At 45.9% G+C, this 13602-nt stretch overlaps 1 protein-coding gene across 1 annotated transcript in view; it reads left to right on the forward strand.

Moving 5' to 3' along the window:
• Nucleotides 1-1253: 1253 nt before the first annotated feature.
• PGBD5 (piggyBac transposable element derived 5) overlaps nt 1254-13602 on the forward strand; it is a gene marked incomplete at its 5' end in the record, with an annotated part of 84824 nt that continues 72475 nt past the window's right edge. The window contains one exon of the mRNA XM_081333699.1: nt 1254-1950. Coding sequence (XP_081189825.1) covers nt 1254-1950 — 697 coding nt within the window. The remainder of the gene's footprint in view (nt 1951-13602) is intronic.

Consider the following 13602-nt stretch of genomic DNA (forward strand, 5'->3'; position numbering starts at 1 on the left):
ACGTAGTTGGAAAGCAACAATCACCTTATGTATATGTCAGTATATGCCAGTATACGTACAGATTGGAGCAACCTTAGCAAATGAACTTTTTCAGTGCAGCCAAGAATTACTAGCACTCTGCTTCTAAAGTACAGACCACTATATGATATAGTCATTGCCATTCTTGTTGCTAGGTACAATCATTTTATTGCTATGTATGATCAATACATTGCCAGGTACGATCAACATATTTTCCATAATGGTGGCAAGGTCTCAGCTTCTGTAGTCACTTCCAGATCTCAGCTTCCCTCTTTGCAATCTTTTTGTTGTTGTTGCTTTGAAATATGCTCTGCACTCTCTTTGTCATGATGGTAAATTAGTGACACTCCTATTTACACCAACATGAAAGTAACTTGAAGACCCTAAATCATAGCTGAGTGCAGCATATTTGCCTATAGATGCTTTTTTCCTAGGAAGTGGAGGTGACAGGACGGTTATTATTGCCAGGCGCGTGTCTTACGCTGCTGTTTATGCAGAAAGGCATGCAATTTTTCTCATCCCTTTCTGCCTACAGGCATGCCTCCTGCTGGGTCCTGCTGCTTGTCCTCTTCTTACTTGAACACGTGCCAAATCTTTAATAATCAGTGGTGATCTCAACCTCTTCTTATAATAATTACTGTAATTACTGCCTTGATTCATAATCTATTCTAAAGGGTCTTGCGGCGGGACTCCAAGCATTGTGGTCTCTTCAGCACTAGATCGGCGGACAGCTCCTTCCTGCAGCATTAAAAAAAAAAACAGACAGGAGAGCTGCTGAGCTCTCTTCCCAAGGTAGATCCCACGGAGATCCGGGAAGCCGTGGGATGCGCGAGAAAGGCATCAAGCACCTTAGGGCAGGGGTCTTCAAACTTGGCCCTTTTATGACTTGTGGACTTCAACTCCCAGAATTCCTCAGCCAGCTTTGCTGGCTGAGGAATTCTGGGAGTTGAAGTCCACAAGTCATAAAAGGGCCAAGTTTGAAGACCCCTGCCTTAGGGGCACGGCTCGGAGTCAATTAGCCACTTGCAAACTTCTCGCGTTGGATGGGTAGGTAGACTTTGCGCAGCATCTCGTCGTTCTCAAAAACCAACTCTGTGATTTTAAACGGCGGAGATCCTCCCACTTAAAGGCGGGGAATGGGTGGTCTCGGGGCCTCGGGAGCGCTCATAAAACCCCCCCTCTCGTTTGAGGACTGCAGCTGTAATTGGCTAGATGAGGAGGTGCTACTGGAAGAGATGTTAAGCTGGCTGCTTCCACCCATGGCTCTGCACACACACCGGGGCGGGTTGTGCCGGGGAGAACGGGAGGCTGGGCTCCGAGGTGGCGGAGGCGGTGGAGGAGGAGAAAGCGGTGGCGGAGCCGATGTTTCCCCAGCCTGCTTGCCTACTTCGGTGACCGAGCCGCTCCTGCTGCTGGGTTGCTGCCTGCGGCCGGAGGAGCCGTCCGAACGAGGGCGGCTGTTGACGCCGCCGGTGGAGATGATGGCGGAGGGCGGCGGCGGCGGCGGCGGGCAGCGGCTCAAGGCGCTGTCCCTGTTAGAGGCAGCCCGCTGCCGCTATGAAAGCCTGCAAATTTCCGACGACGTCTTCGGGGAATCGGGCCAGGACAGCAGCGGCAACCCATTTTACAGCACCACCGCGGAGTCGCGCTCTGCCTCCGAGGAGGACGACGAGGAGGAGGAAGAGGAGGGCGAAAGCCCCGAGGGTGGACGCAGCCATCGGGGCAGGACTGGAGGACGCCAAGGCTCCAAGGCGTCGGCAGCGAAAGAGCCGGAGGAAGAGCAGCCCAAGCGGCAAGTGCAAGGTGGCTTGGAGGCGACTTTCCTGGGTCCCGCGGAGCAACAGCGGCGGGAGGAGGAGGAGGAGGAAAGCGAGAGGGGCTGGAGCCAGAGCCTGCGGAACACCCCGACCCCTTCTTTCAAGGATAGCAGCGGTAAATCGGCTCGCGTCTCGGAATGACTTGGCGGGTGACTCAGGATGTGTGGGTCTCTGTGCGTGTGCTGAGAAGTAGGGCTCTTGTTCTGGCGGAGTGTGGGAGAAAGTGGGGCTGACGAGGCAGTGAAGGTCGCCAGCCCCCGACCCCCAACCCAATACTTCGAAAGCATCCCAGAACTCCACCTTAGGGGAGAATCTTTGGGTTAGGAAAGACGCCAGGACTCGATGCAGGGCTAGACTGCTGCTTCCCATTGGGTTATAAGAAGCAGTTCGTTCCCTCACTTACGTCTCTTCCAAATGCCTTGGACTCCAACTACCATCACTCTTGGCTCAGTAATCAAGAGTCGTGGTGCCTGACCATTGGTAAGAGTTATTTAGCTCAGCTAGAAGGGCGGGGGGGGGGGGAAGGGTGATGCCTGCCTTAAAGGGTTGCATTCACTTTATTTCCACAGAAGTGTAGCTAGCCTTTGGTGACCTTCTGTTGCACTGGAGTGATTGTGATGCCTCTGCTCTTTTTTCTGCAAGTGGAAAGAGTCAAGAAGGGGGTTTGTGGAAAAGCACAGCTGTGTGGAAAAACAGTGTCCTCAGTTGTAGTCCCTTGGGGCAAGACTCCTTTATGGTAGAAAATTGTGCAAGTGCAAGGAGGAGGCAGATCTCCTGCCAATGCCAGTCACTAAATTTGTATTACTGAAATTTTATTAGTGAAATTTCAAGGCAACGTGAATACAATTCAGTGATATAAAATGGAGAAGTTAGAAATAATCTATGCCTCCAGATCTATGTGGAGAGCAGATCCTCCAAGTAATTATAAATATATAATGGGATGCATAGATTCTGAAATGCAAAGATCCTGGGCTACTGAGCTGCCTGGTTTATTATTTTTAAAAGTTCTTTGGAATATGTCACTATAGGTAAAGGGACAGCCATCTACTATAACTGCCTTCAAACTGACATATGTGGGGGCTGCTGGACTTCTGCTAGCTGTAGTCCAAAATATATTTCAAATAATTTGCTTCTTCCAAGTAATATGAACCGTGTGGTAGATCAGGACAATCTTACATGTGCCAGCTAATTGTAAAGACTTGGGCACTAACCAACCACAAACATAGGAGTATCTTCTGAGCATCTGATTTTGGATCTCCAGAATGAGATCCTAGCTCTGAATATCTAATGCACTCTAGTTTACTGAACAAATTCTTCATTATTATTATTTTTGTAATTAACACTTTGAGAGCTGGGGTGAGGGAAACAACTGCAAGTAGATTTTTAGCTTTAGTTTTCTTTGGTTTCATTTTAGTATTGTCAATCTCAGAAAGCTTGCCTTTGGAAAACAGTTGCAGAAACGGAAGTGAATCACATGCAAGTAAAGCAGGGATATGTTTGAGAGTAAGGGGTTGTTGCTTGTTGCTTTTGACAGTTAGGGGTTAAGTTCCACAATTGAATGTTCCTTATTTAGTTGCCAGGAAGAAAGAAGATGGACATATAATACATGGCAGAGAGCCAGCTTTTTAAACTCATCCTATCATATCTGGTTTTCCTCCGAAACAAGCACATTGAGCCAAGAGTCATTGAATAATGAATTATGACTTATAAACATGCATGCATGAATCAGCCGTAAGGATAATTATAATCCATATAATCCAGGATTCTGGCATTTTGCAATATTGCACAATTTGTAGTTCTTGATTACTTTCAACTTGGCTGTATGTAAAAAAAAAACTCCACTGAATTAATGTATGTAGCTTGTGGACCATCAACATCAGATGAGACCTCCAAAGACACCAGTTGTGAAAGTCAGTTTGATCAGAAACCTACGCACAATGCTTGACTGGGTCTAACAAATATGACATCTTACATATGTGCAAGACCAGATGTCATTGGAAGGTGATAGTTTGGGTGAGTGACAATTTTATTTTTGTGTTTTGCCTTTTGCATAATGCAGAATGCCCTAATTATGCTGAACATTCATTCTGCTCAGTTATAGATAGTGAAGACCTTTGGATACAAGGTGATAAAAACAAGTAAAATAAAGCCTCTTTTGACTCCTGATGATTTAAGGAACAGATCGGTGGTTTCCTAGCGAACTAAGTGATTTATTACAGCTTTCTTCTGATAGTTTTTCAAAGTTCTAAACCTAGTCAACAGATTTGGAAGACTTTGTAGTCTCTCTTCTCCTAGCACTAACCAGGCCCAAATTTGCTTAGCTTCCATGCCCAGACAAGTTTAACTGGGTGCTGCCACCTGCTGAGGTATCCCAGGCAATAGATTTTTTAGAAATAAGTCTCTTTGGAATTGGTCTGGTATTTATTAGAATTCTGAAGGGGAATAAAGTTTTATTTTCAGAAAATTGTTTTCTAGCCTGGAATATTTTTTTCTCTCTGCTATTTTTAAAATAAAACATAAAAGTATGGGCAGTATAAGGTTCAGATGGGAGATCCCAGCTGGGTTGAGCTTCTTGTATGAAGGCAAAAGGTACTGTTTGGGTACTGTGAAGCAAGCGCATGATTTTTACAACAATGTCTTAAAAGTAACCCCATCAACACTTTTGGAAGCTGCAGAGGGATCTGGAGAAGGAGAACATCAAGAGGATGGACAGATAGACGAGAATGGTACAGGAGGAGATCAAGATGCAACTCTTTTGGATGATCTTAGAGAACAGAGGGTGACGCGTGCTGCCTTAAAACGCTCAAAAAAGAAAAGAAAATAGGTCTAGTAGAAATCTATGGAACTTCCACAACATACTGATAGTCAAGTGGTAGTTGTGTTTTTAAGAGTTTTGGGATGATATGTATGGTAACAGAATCTTTAATTTGGAATTAATGGACAATTTATTACAGAGGAAGAGGAAGAAAGTTTTGTGGGTTAATGTGGGTTAATTTGTGTAAGAACTATCTATTATAGCCTATTTTGGCTAGAGAGGTTAATAGGGATAGGTGTTTGTGATGTGTAAATGAGAATATGTTTAGGAAATAGTGAATTGTGGAAGAACATAGATGGGAATGACGCTAGTTTTCTTTTATTTTAGTTCTTTATACACATTTAGTATTATTAAGGATTGGTTTACTCTATATAAGCTAGAGAGTGATGGATTTTAGAGTTTATAATTGTTAGTATATGATTGTTCCTGATTGCTTTTTAGATATATACCTTGTATTTTGCTCTGGGAAGTCGGGGGGGGGGGGAGGGGGGGAGGAGGGGAAGTAGGGGGGGGGAGGCAGGGGAGGGAGGAGGGAGAGGGGGAGGGGGGGATAGGGGGGAGGTAGGGAGGGGAGGAGGGAGGGGGAAGGGGGGGGGTTTAAAGGAAAACTGTATTTTAAAACTTTTCAATAAAAAAAAAAAAAAAAAAAAAGTATGGGCAGTGGCCTCTCCAAATCTGGACAAAATTGCAAATCTGTCCAATAGTACAGAAAACACGTAGAGCCACATTCCAGAGAAAGCTCCAGCTATGCTACCCTATCCTCCAGCCTGGGAGAACAGTCAGGTTTTTAAGGCACCTGGGACACCATCAAGGAGGAAATCATCCAGATTCCCCAAGGACTCTCTTCCCAGAAGGCAGGCATCTTGACAAGAAGGCAAGGTTTCTAGGTTCCTGAAAGGTAACATAATTTAACTGAAGGGATTTGAAATGGGCCAAACCTGTTGGTTCACATTGGCTGAACAGATAAGGCAGAAGATCCATGGTCCCTCAAATAACTGGGTCGTATAGGTCGTATAGGGCTTTATAGATCATAAGTAGTAGCAAATTGGAAATTAATGCAGTTCATGGAACGCATGACGCTTGGACATATTGAGGCATGCCCATCCATTGTATACACCTCTGCATTCTGGACCGGCTAAAGCTCTTCAAGAGCAGCCCCATTGAAGTAACTGACTATGAAACGATTAATGCATAAAGTGTCTGTCTGACAGGCCTACTGAGTCAGGAAAGAGTACAACTGGAAATGTGCAAAAGACCTTTTTGCCCACAGTTGCTAACCTGCTCTTCAGGCAGGAACTGTAAGTCCAAGAAAGACCTCCAGACCGTGCACCACTCTTGAATAGACAAATGCTACCCTATCCAGATTTCAAATGGAATCTTCCTGGATCTAGATAGCAGTAATAATAGCTACTTTGATCTTGATTGAGCTGGTCACAGTTTCTCCACATCCAAGCAATGGAAAGAAGCCTTGTCAGCTTGATTTGGGAGGCCTGCGGTCAAAAATTAAAAATGGGCATCTTTAGCATACTGCTGATATCCTGGGGGGAGGTTTGGGGTTTGCTATCATGTAGATGGTGAATAGGGGGGAGGGTCAAGTCCTGTGGTACCCCACAAATAAGGAGTCTAGGTAGCAATATCCCCCTATCCCAGGGGTAGGCAACCTTGGCTCTTTTAGGACCCGTGGATTTCAACTCTCAGAATTCCTGAGCCAGCATAGCTGGCTCAGGAAATCTGCGAGTTGAAATCCAAGGGGCCTAAAAGAGCTATGATTGCCTACCCCTGCCCTATCCCTTTAATCAACCAGCCTACTGTGAATGAAAGAAGAGAACTACAGTAAAGCGATTTCAAACTCCTGGAGCTTAGCCAGAAGGACACCATGTCTATGGTTTCAAAAATTGCTGGAGAGATCAAGGAGCATAAGGATGGGTGTACCACCCCCATACTGGCTCTGCCACAGATCTTCAGCAAGTACAACAGAGTCTGTCTATTCTAAATTTCAGCCTGAAATCTGTCTGAAACAGGTCTAAATAATCTTCTGCCTGCAGACTTCTTGATGGCTGCCATGTGACAACCTTCTGAACAACCTTCCCTTTTGTAACTATTTTGTATTAAGGTGCATTGGACAATATATATTATATTTTCCCTATTGCCCCTAAGTTTGGCCAGAGTCTAATCAAACTATAAATCAAAATGGGAGGTCTGTCTAGACATTTTGGGAAGGTTCCTTTAACTCAGCCAGGCAAAGTCAGTGGTTACATAATTTCCGTGACTGCAATATGGCTGTAGAGAACAACAGCTCAGGAACTGTACAGTCCTATGAAAGGCAGCCTTTCATTGGAGCAGTAACTTGAGGCTCTCCAGATGTTGCTGAAGTCTAGTTCCTAGCATTCCTCACAATTAGCCTTATTGGCTGTTGCTGCTGGGAGTTTTGTTTTAGCAAAATCAAGAGAGTCTCCACAGGTTTTAGACGGCTTACTATAGTTTGTGTTGTGCTTTCGTATGAATAAGCCAAAAGAAACACAACCCAATCTCTGAAATTTAGTTTTAGGTCATCCCTGGTGGAATATTAAAATGTGCCCTTTGAACCTCAATCTCTATATTCAGAAGAAATATAACCTGTTGATTTCAATAAAGCTTACCGCTATTCTTCATAAAGTAAAACCATGGAGTCGGAAAAAATAATTGAGAAACACATTCAGGATTGTGTGAATTGTAAAAAATCAAACAAAAAAAGGACTGCATCGTGAAAAAGTTTGTAGAAGTTTATAAAAATGATGTCTTTATTAGGACATTTCTATTCTGGAGGAATTCAGTGTAGCTACTGTGGTTCTTTTTTAGCTTCACAAGTCTACGGGATAGGTGGTGGAAATGCAGTGGCTGGTCCTATGTTATCTAATGGTTGCCTCTCACTCATATTTACCCACATATGCTGGCAGCACAACACCACCAATGTCCCATCAGATGGGAACTTGGCATTTTCTACATCTTTTTCCTTGATGGATGGGAGGTCTTTATATCCTTCTGTTCTACTTGCCTTTACTTTTGAGGGGAAATAAATAATGGAGATTTCAGGTGTGTACTTTATGTCAACAGTAAAAAAGGAAAGAGATTGTTCCTGTACAGCAGCTCCTATTTCCCAGGATTGCTCTAGGACTTACTGCTGGCAGCAGGTAGAAAAGGTTAATTCTGTTAACTCTTACATACCTGGTTTCATCATCTGGCAAACTGAGGTTGGTTAGTTTCTCCTCAAAGAACCTTGGACTCAGATTATCCTCTTTTTATTCCCAACTGACTGTATGCAAGTATTTGTACATCATGCTGAAAACCAGTTTGTTGTAAAGGCTGAAGGCCAGAAACTGGGAGACTTTGAGTCCTGCCTAAGGCACAAACCCAGTGGGGTGTCCTTGGGTCAGTCTGTCTTTACATTTGTCCTGAGCCAGGAAAAATGCAGATTTGTTCATGTGGTGGCCAGGAGTCAAAACTGATTCAAAGGCAGCCCCTCCTGCAACTTTATGTTAGTTCTCTTTGAGCGAGTAAAACATATTGTGTAAAATGTCCTATTGACCAAATTCACCTATTATATTTAATTATGGAGGGGGAGGAGAGACAGAGAGACAGAGACAGAGAGAGATCAAGATAGTAGACATGATAATCCAACTGAAACAGTGTCTCTCTGTACATGAATGTTATGCTGATGCATAGACAAAGGGGTGGGAGGCTTTGACAATGTGGTCATGTCTGCTGTCTAGGCCTCTTTCCCCACCCCAACTATAGCCATCGCTGCTTTATTACAAATTCTTTAACCATAGTTTTCTTAAATAAATCAAAATAGGCTTGGATTGCAGTCAAGGCTAAATAAAACATGTTTTGACTCAATGTATGTATAAATCCAGTCTCTGCTCCTTGATATTAAAATGAAAAAGAACATTCTATTGGTATTTCAGCTAGTCAAATTTTCAAAAGTCAGGACCATATGAAATGCAAAGAACTGAGGCCTTGATGTGTTGTCATGACTAAATATCTGTGTATACCCTTAAGGAAAGTGAAATTCTCAGTAGACCAGAGTTAAAGGAGAAAATGTAGTCCTACCTTCAACCAACTTTACATTAACACATTTGTTACCACTTGTTTTGTTGTGCATTGTAGCATTTTGGGCTAGTATTATTTAAAGCAACACTCACAGAAGTATAAATTAACAAGCTTCAGCAACTGGCTGTCAGTCCAGGCCAGAGATGGTTCCCGGCGAGACGGGGTTGGGGACCTCTGGTTTTCCCAGCAGTGGGGTGGGGTTTCAAATCCCCACGGCAATTGGGAACGGCAGCAGGTGTCTACACGGAGGGCCATATCAATTTTGGGGATCATGCCCCCGCTGTCTTCAAGCGGTGGTGTGCTCTGACCCTCCGGTTGGTACCCATTTATCTGGGGGTGAGGGGGATCAGGTCCCTGAGCTCAGGCTGGTGTACTTTAATGCCAGATCCGTTGTGAACAAAGCTCCCCTCATCTGTGATTTGATCGAGGAGGAATGCGCGGATCTGGCATGCATTATGGAAACCTGGTTGGGCTCGGAGGGAGGTCTCCCTCTGACTGAGCTCTGCCTTCCAGGTTTCTGTGTGCTTCACCGGCCGCGGGCTCAGGGCAGGGGTGGGGGTGTGGCGGTGGTTATTCGGGAGACCTTGTGTCCGCGGGAGACCACTGTTGTACAGGTGGGCGGGAGTGAGTCACTCCTCCTGAGGTGTGGCCCTGGGGCTCAGTTGGGCTTGTTGCTTACATACCTGGCACCCAGCTGTGTGGCAACGGCCCTGCCCGGGCTTCTCGACGCCCTCTCAGGGTTGGTGGTTGAGTTTCCCAGACTCATGGTTCTGGGCGACTTTAACCTTCCTTCTCTGGGGGGGTCGTCAGAGTTGGCTCGGGAGTTCATGGCTTCCATGACGGCCATGGACCTGACTCAAATAATCCAGGGCCCGACTCATGGGGGGGTGTCACACTCTCAACCTAGTTTTTCTATCTGGACAGTGGCTTGATGATCTGGGAGGGGGCTCGCCAACGATTACTCCCCTGTCATGGTCTGATCATCATCTCCTACGGTTGTTCTTTTGGTTTGCCGCCCCTCACTGCTGGGCTGCGGAACCGACCAGGTGGTTCCGCCCCAGGCGCCTGATGGACCCGGAACAGTTCCAGATGGTGCTTGGGCCTGTACCTATCTCCCCCACTCACAGCTCGGCTGATGCCTTGGTGGATGCCTGGGAAAGGGCTGCCACCGAGGGGCTCGACCATGTTGTACCCTTGTGACCCCTGATCCGGCGCAGATCCTGTTGGGCCCCATGGTTTTCTGTGGAGCTCCGGGAGATGAAGCGTCGGAGATGGGGTCTGGAGAGCAGTTGGAGATCGAGCCGGTCTGAATCTGACCAATTGTGGTTGAGAACCGCTACAAGGCTTTACCTCGCGGCGATGAAGACAGTGAGGTCTAATTACTTCGCTGTCCTCATCGCGTCCACAGATAATCGCCTGGCCGCTCTGTTTAGGGTGACCCGCTCCCTCCTTAATCAGGAGGTGAGGGGGGAGCCCTTGCAGGGGTGGGCTGAGGAGTTTAGTCATCATCTTGTGGACAAGATCGCTCAGATTCGGGCCGGTTTGGACTCTGACTGGGCAGAGACTGACGGGGAGGAATCGAGCGGTCTTGAGAATGCCATTTGGACTGAATTCGATCCTGTGACCCCGGATGAAGTGGACAGGTTCATGAGGAGACTGAGCTCCACCACGTGTTTATTGGACCCGTGCCCCTCCTGGCTGGTGTATGCAGCTCGGGAGAGGACAAGAGGCTGGTTCCAGGCAGTAATAACTGCTTCTTTGAGGGAGGGTATCTTCCCCGCCGCCTTGAAGGAGGCGGTGGTGAGGCTCCTCCTCAAGAAGCCTGCCCTGGACCAGGCTATTTTAAATAACTATTGTCCGGTCTCCAACCTTCGCTTTTTAGTGAAGGTTGTTGAGAGCATGGTGGCGCATCAGCTTCCCTTGTTCCTAGAGGAAACTGATTATCTAGACCCATACCAATTGGGCTTTAGGCCTGGGTACAGCATGGAGACGGCATTGGTCGTGCTGGTGAATGATCTCTGGCGGGCTCAGGACAGGGGTTGCTCCTCTGTTCTAGTCCTGTTAGATCTCTCAGCAGCTTTTGATACCATCGACCATGGTATCCTACTGCGGCATCTCAGGGGGTTGGGAGTGGGAGGCACTGTTTTACAGTGGTTCTCCTCCTACCTCCTGGGCCGCTCGCAGTCGGTGTTGACAGGAGGGCAGAGGTCGGCTCTGAGGTTTCTTGTTTGTGGAGTTCCTCAGGGGTCGGTTCTCTCCCCCCTCCTGTTCAACATCTATATGAAGACGCTGGGCGAGCTCATTCGTGGTTTCGGGGTGGGGTATCATCAGTACACTGATGATACCCAACTTTTTCTCTCCACCCCGAACCAACCCAGCGATGCCCTCGACGTGATGTCCCGTTGCCTAGAGGCAGTCCGGGTTTGGATGGGGAGAAACAGGCTTCGACTCAATCCCGCCAAGACTGAGTAGCTGTGCATACCGGCATCTTGGATGAACCAATTTTGTTCATCTTTAATTATGGGGGATGAGGTGTTACCCCCCGTTGATAGGGCTCGCAACCTGGGCATCCTCCTGGATTCACGGCTCACTTTGGAAGATCATATAGGAGCCGTGACCAGGGGGGCTTTTGCCCAGGTTCGCCTGGTGCACCAGTTGCGGCCCTATCTGGACCGAGATGCCCTACGCACAGTCACTCATGCGCTCATGACCTCCCGGTTAGACTACTGCAATGCTCTCTACATGGAGCTGCCCTTGAGGACCACTCGGAGGCTTCAGCTGGTGCAGAATGCAGCCGCGCGAGTTGTGATGGGGGTTTCCCGACACTCCCATGTAACACCTCTCCTCCGCGAGCTGCATTGGCTTCCGGTTGCCCTCCGGGTGAGATTCAAGGTGCTGGTGATGACCTATAAAGCCCTAAATGGCATGGGTCCGGGTTATCTTAGGGAGCACCTGCTGCCAGCATCAATCTCCCATTGTCCTGTGTGCTCCCACAGGGAGGGCCTCCTTAGGGTGTCGCTGGTCAGTGAGTGCCGGCGGGTTATCCCTAGGGGGAGGGCGTTCTCTGTGGGCGCGCCTGCCCTGTGGAATGACATGCCTGTGGAACTCCGGACCGCCCCCGACCTTCGTTCGTTTCGCCAGGACCTAAAAACCTGGTTGTTTGATTTAGCTGGCCTGGACTGAGGGGTTTTACATTTTTAAATTTTAAATTACATTTTAAATTTGGGCTAACGTTATTTAATTCTATTTTAATTTTAACTGTATTCTAACTTTTGTACTGTTTTAACTGTTTTTAATTTTGCCCTGTAAACCGCCCTGTGTCCTTCGGGAATAGGGCAGTATAGAAATCTAATAAATAAATAAATAAATAATAAATACATTATCATCAAACAGAGACAAAGTTCGTTGAAGCAGTTAGCCATGGAATCATTTACTCTGTGATAATATCATTAGTCATTCTCTTACTAGAAAAATGCTTAAAATGAATTGCCAATTTTGTCTTGGAGGGGAAGAGTCTAAAAGAAGGTTTTTAAAACTGAGCCCCATGATTCCAGGTGGCTTCAATGAACCTTTTCCATCTTTTTATACAATTGCAAACTTATTGCTCCTATATTTTAGGAAAGGAAGCAAATATCTAATTTAAATCAGGTTCATATTGTAGAATGTATAATATGTGTGTGTGTGTGTGTGTGTGTGTGTGTAAATTTTTTGGGTTGCTAACAAAGAGTAAAGGGAGACCGATATGATCATTTCAAACTTATTTGTTCTCATCAGTCAGCCATACCCTTCTGAGATTCGAACCTGGGCCGACTGCATCTTAAGCAGTTGTTTTAACCCCTAGGCCACAGGCTCTCTCTCTCTCTCTCTGTTAGCTGAGAAGCAAGGAAGATATGTGTTAAATGTTCAATTATTCAGCCTGAAGATGACAAGTGGGACCTTGTCGAAACGTCGCCAAGACACTATCAATCTTACACAGGAAAAGACCCGAATGTGTGTGTGTGTGTGTGTGTGTGTGTGTGTGTGTGTGTTTGTGTGTGTGTGTGTGTGTGTGTGTGTGTTAAGCATTTAGAATACCTTGCTAGGCCCCAAACATGGGACAAATCTTATTTCCTGTTTCAGCCTAACCCAAGGCCATCCACAGGCAGTAATCACAACAGTGACAGCTCATATTTGTGTAAATTTTTTTTTAGATTGCTAACAAAGAATTAAAGGGAGACTGAAATGGCCATTTCAAACTTATTTGTTCTCATCAGTAAGCCATACCCTTCTGAGATTCGAACCTGGGCCAATTGCACATTAGGCAAGGTATTCTAAATACTTAAAAAACACTTAACACATATCTCCCTTGCTTCTCAGCTAACAAAGCGAGAAAGAGCCAGTAGCCTAAAGGTTAGAACAATTGCCTAAGGTGCAATCGGCCCAGGTTCGAATCTCAGAAGGGTATGGCTGACTGATGAGAACAAATAAGTTTGAAATGGCCATTTCAGTCTCCCTTTTCTTTGTTAGCATGAATGAATAATCTTCAAATTAATATCTACAAATTGCCGCTCAACCAAACCTTGCCAGAAGACTGGAAAAAAGCCTATTTTTCAAGAAATAATCCTTTGCAAGCAGGAGAATGTCATGAAATGTAAGAACAAGTTTTCTATGACAAAATTTCAAGAAGAATTGGGCTTCTTGTGCATCCCCAACTTCTACCATTTCTTTGAATATTCACAAACCTGTGAAGAAAGATAGTAATAGAATAGACATTAAATATTTTGGATGTTGTTAAGCCTTCTAGGTTGTCTGGACAAGAAGGACAACAACGAAGACCAGCCCTGTCTAGGAAAGGTTCTTTCTGAATCATTTCCCATGACCCAT

This window comes from Vipera berus (assembly GCF_964194415.1).
Source record: "Vipera berus genome assembly, chromosome: 1".
Classification (NCBI taxonomy): domain Eukaryota; kingdom Metazoa; phylum Chordata; class Lepidosauria; order Squamata; family Viperidae; genus Vipera; species Vipera berus.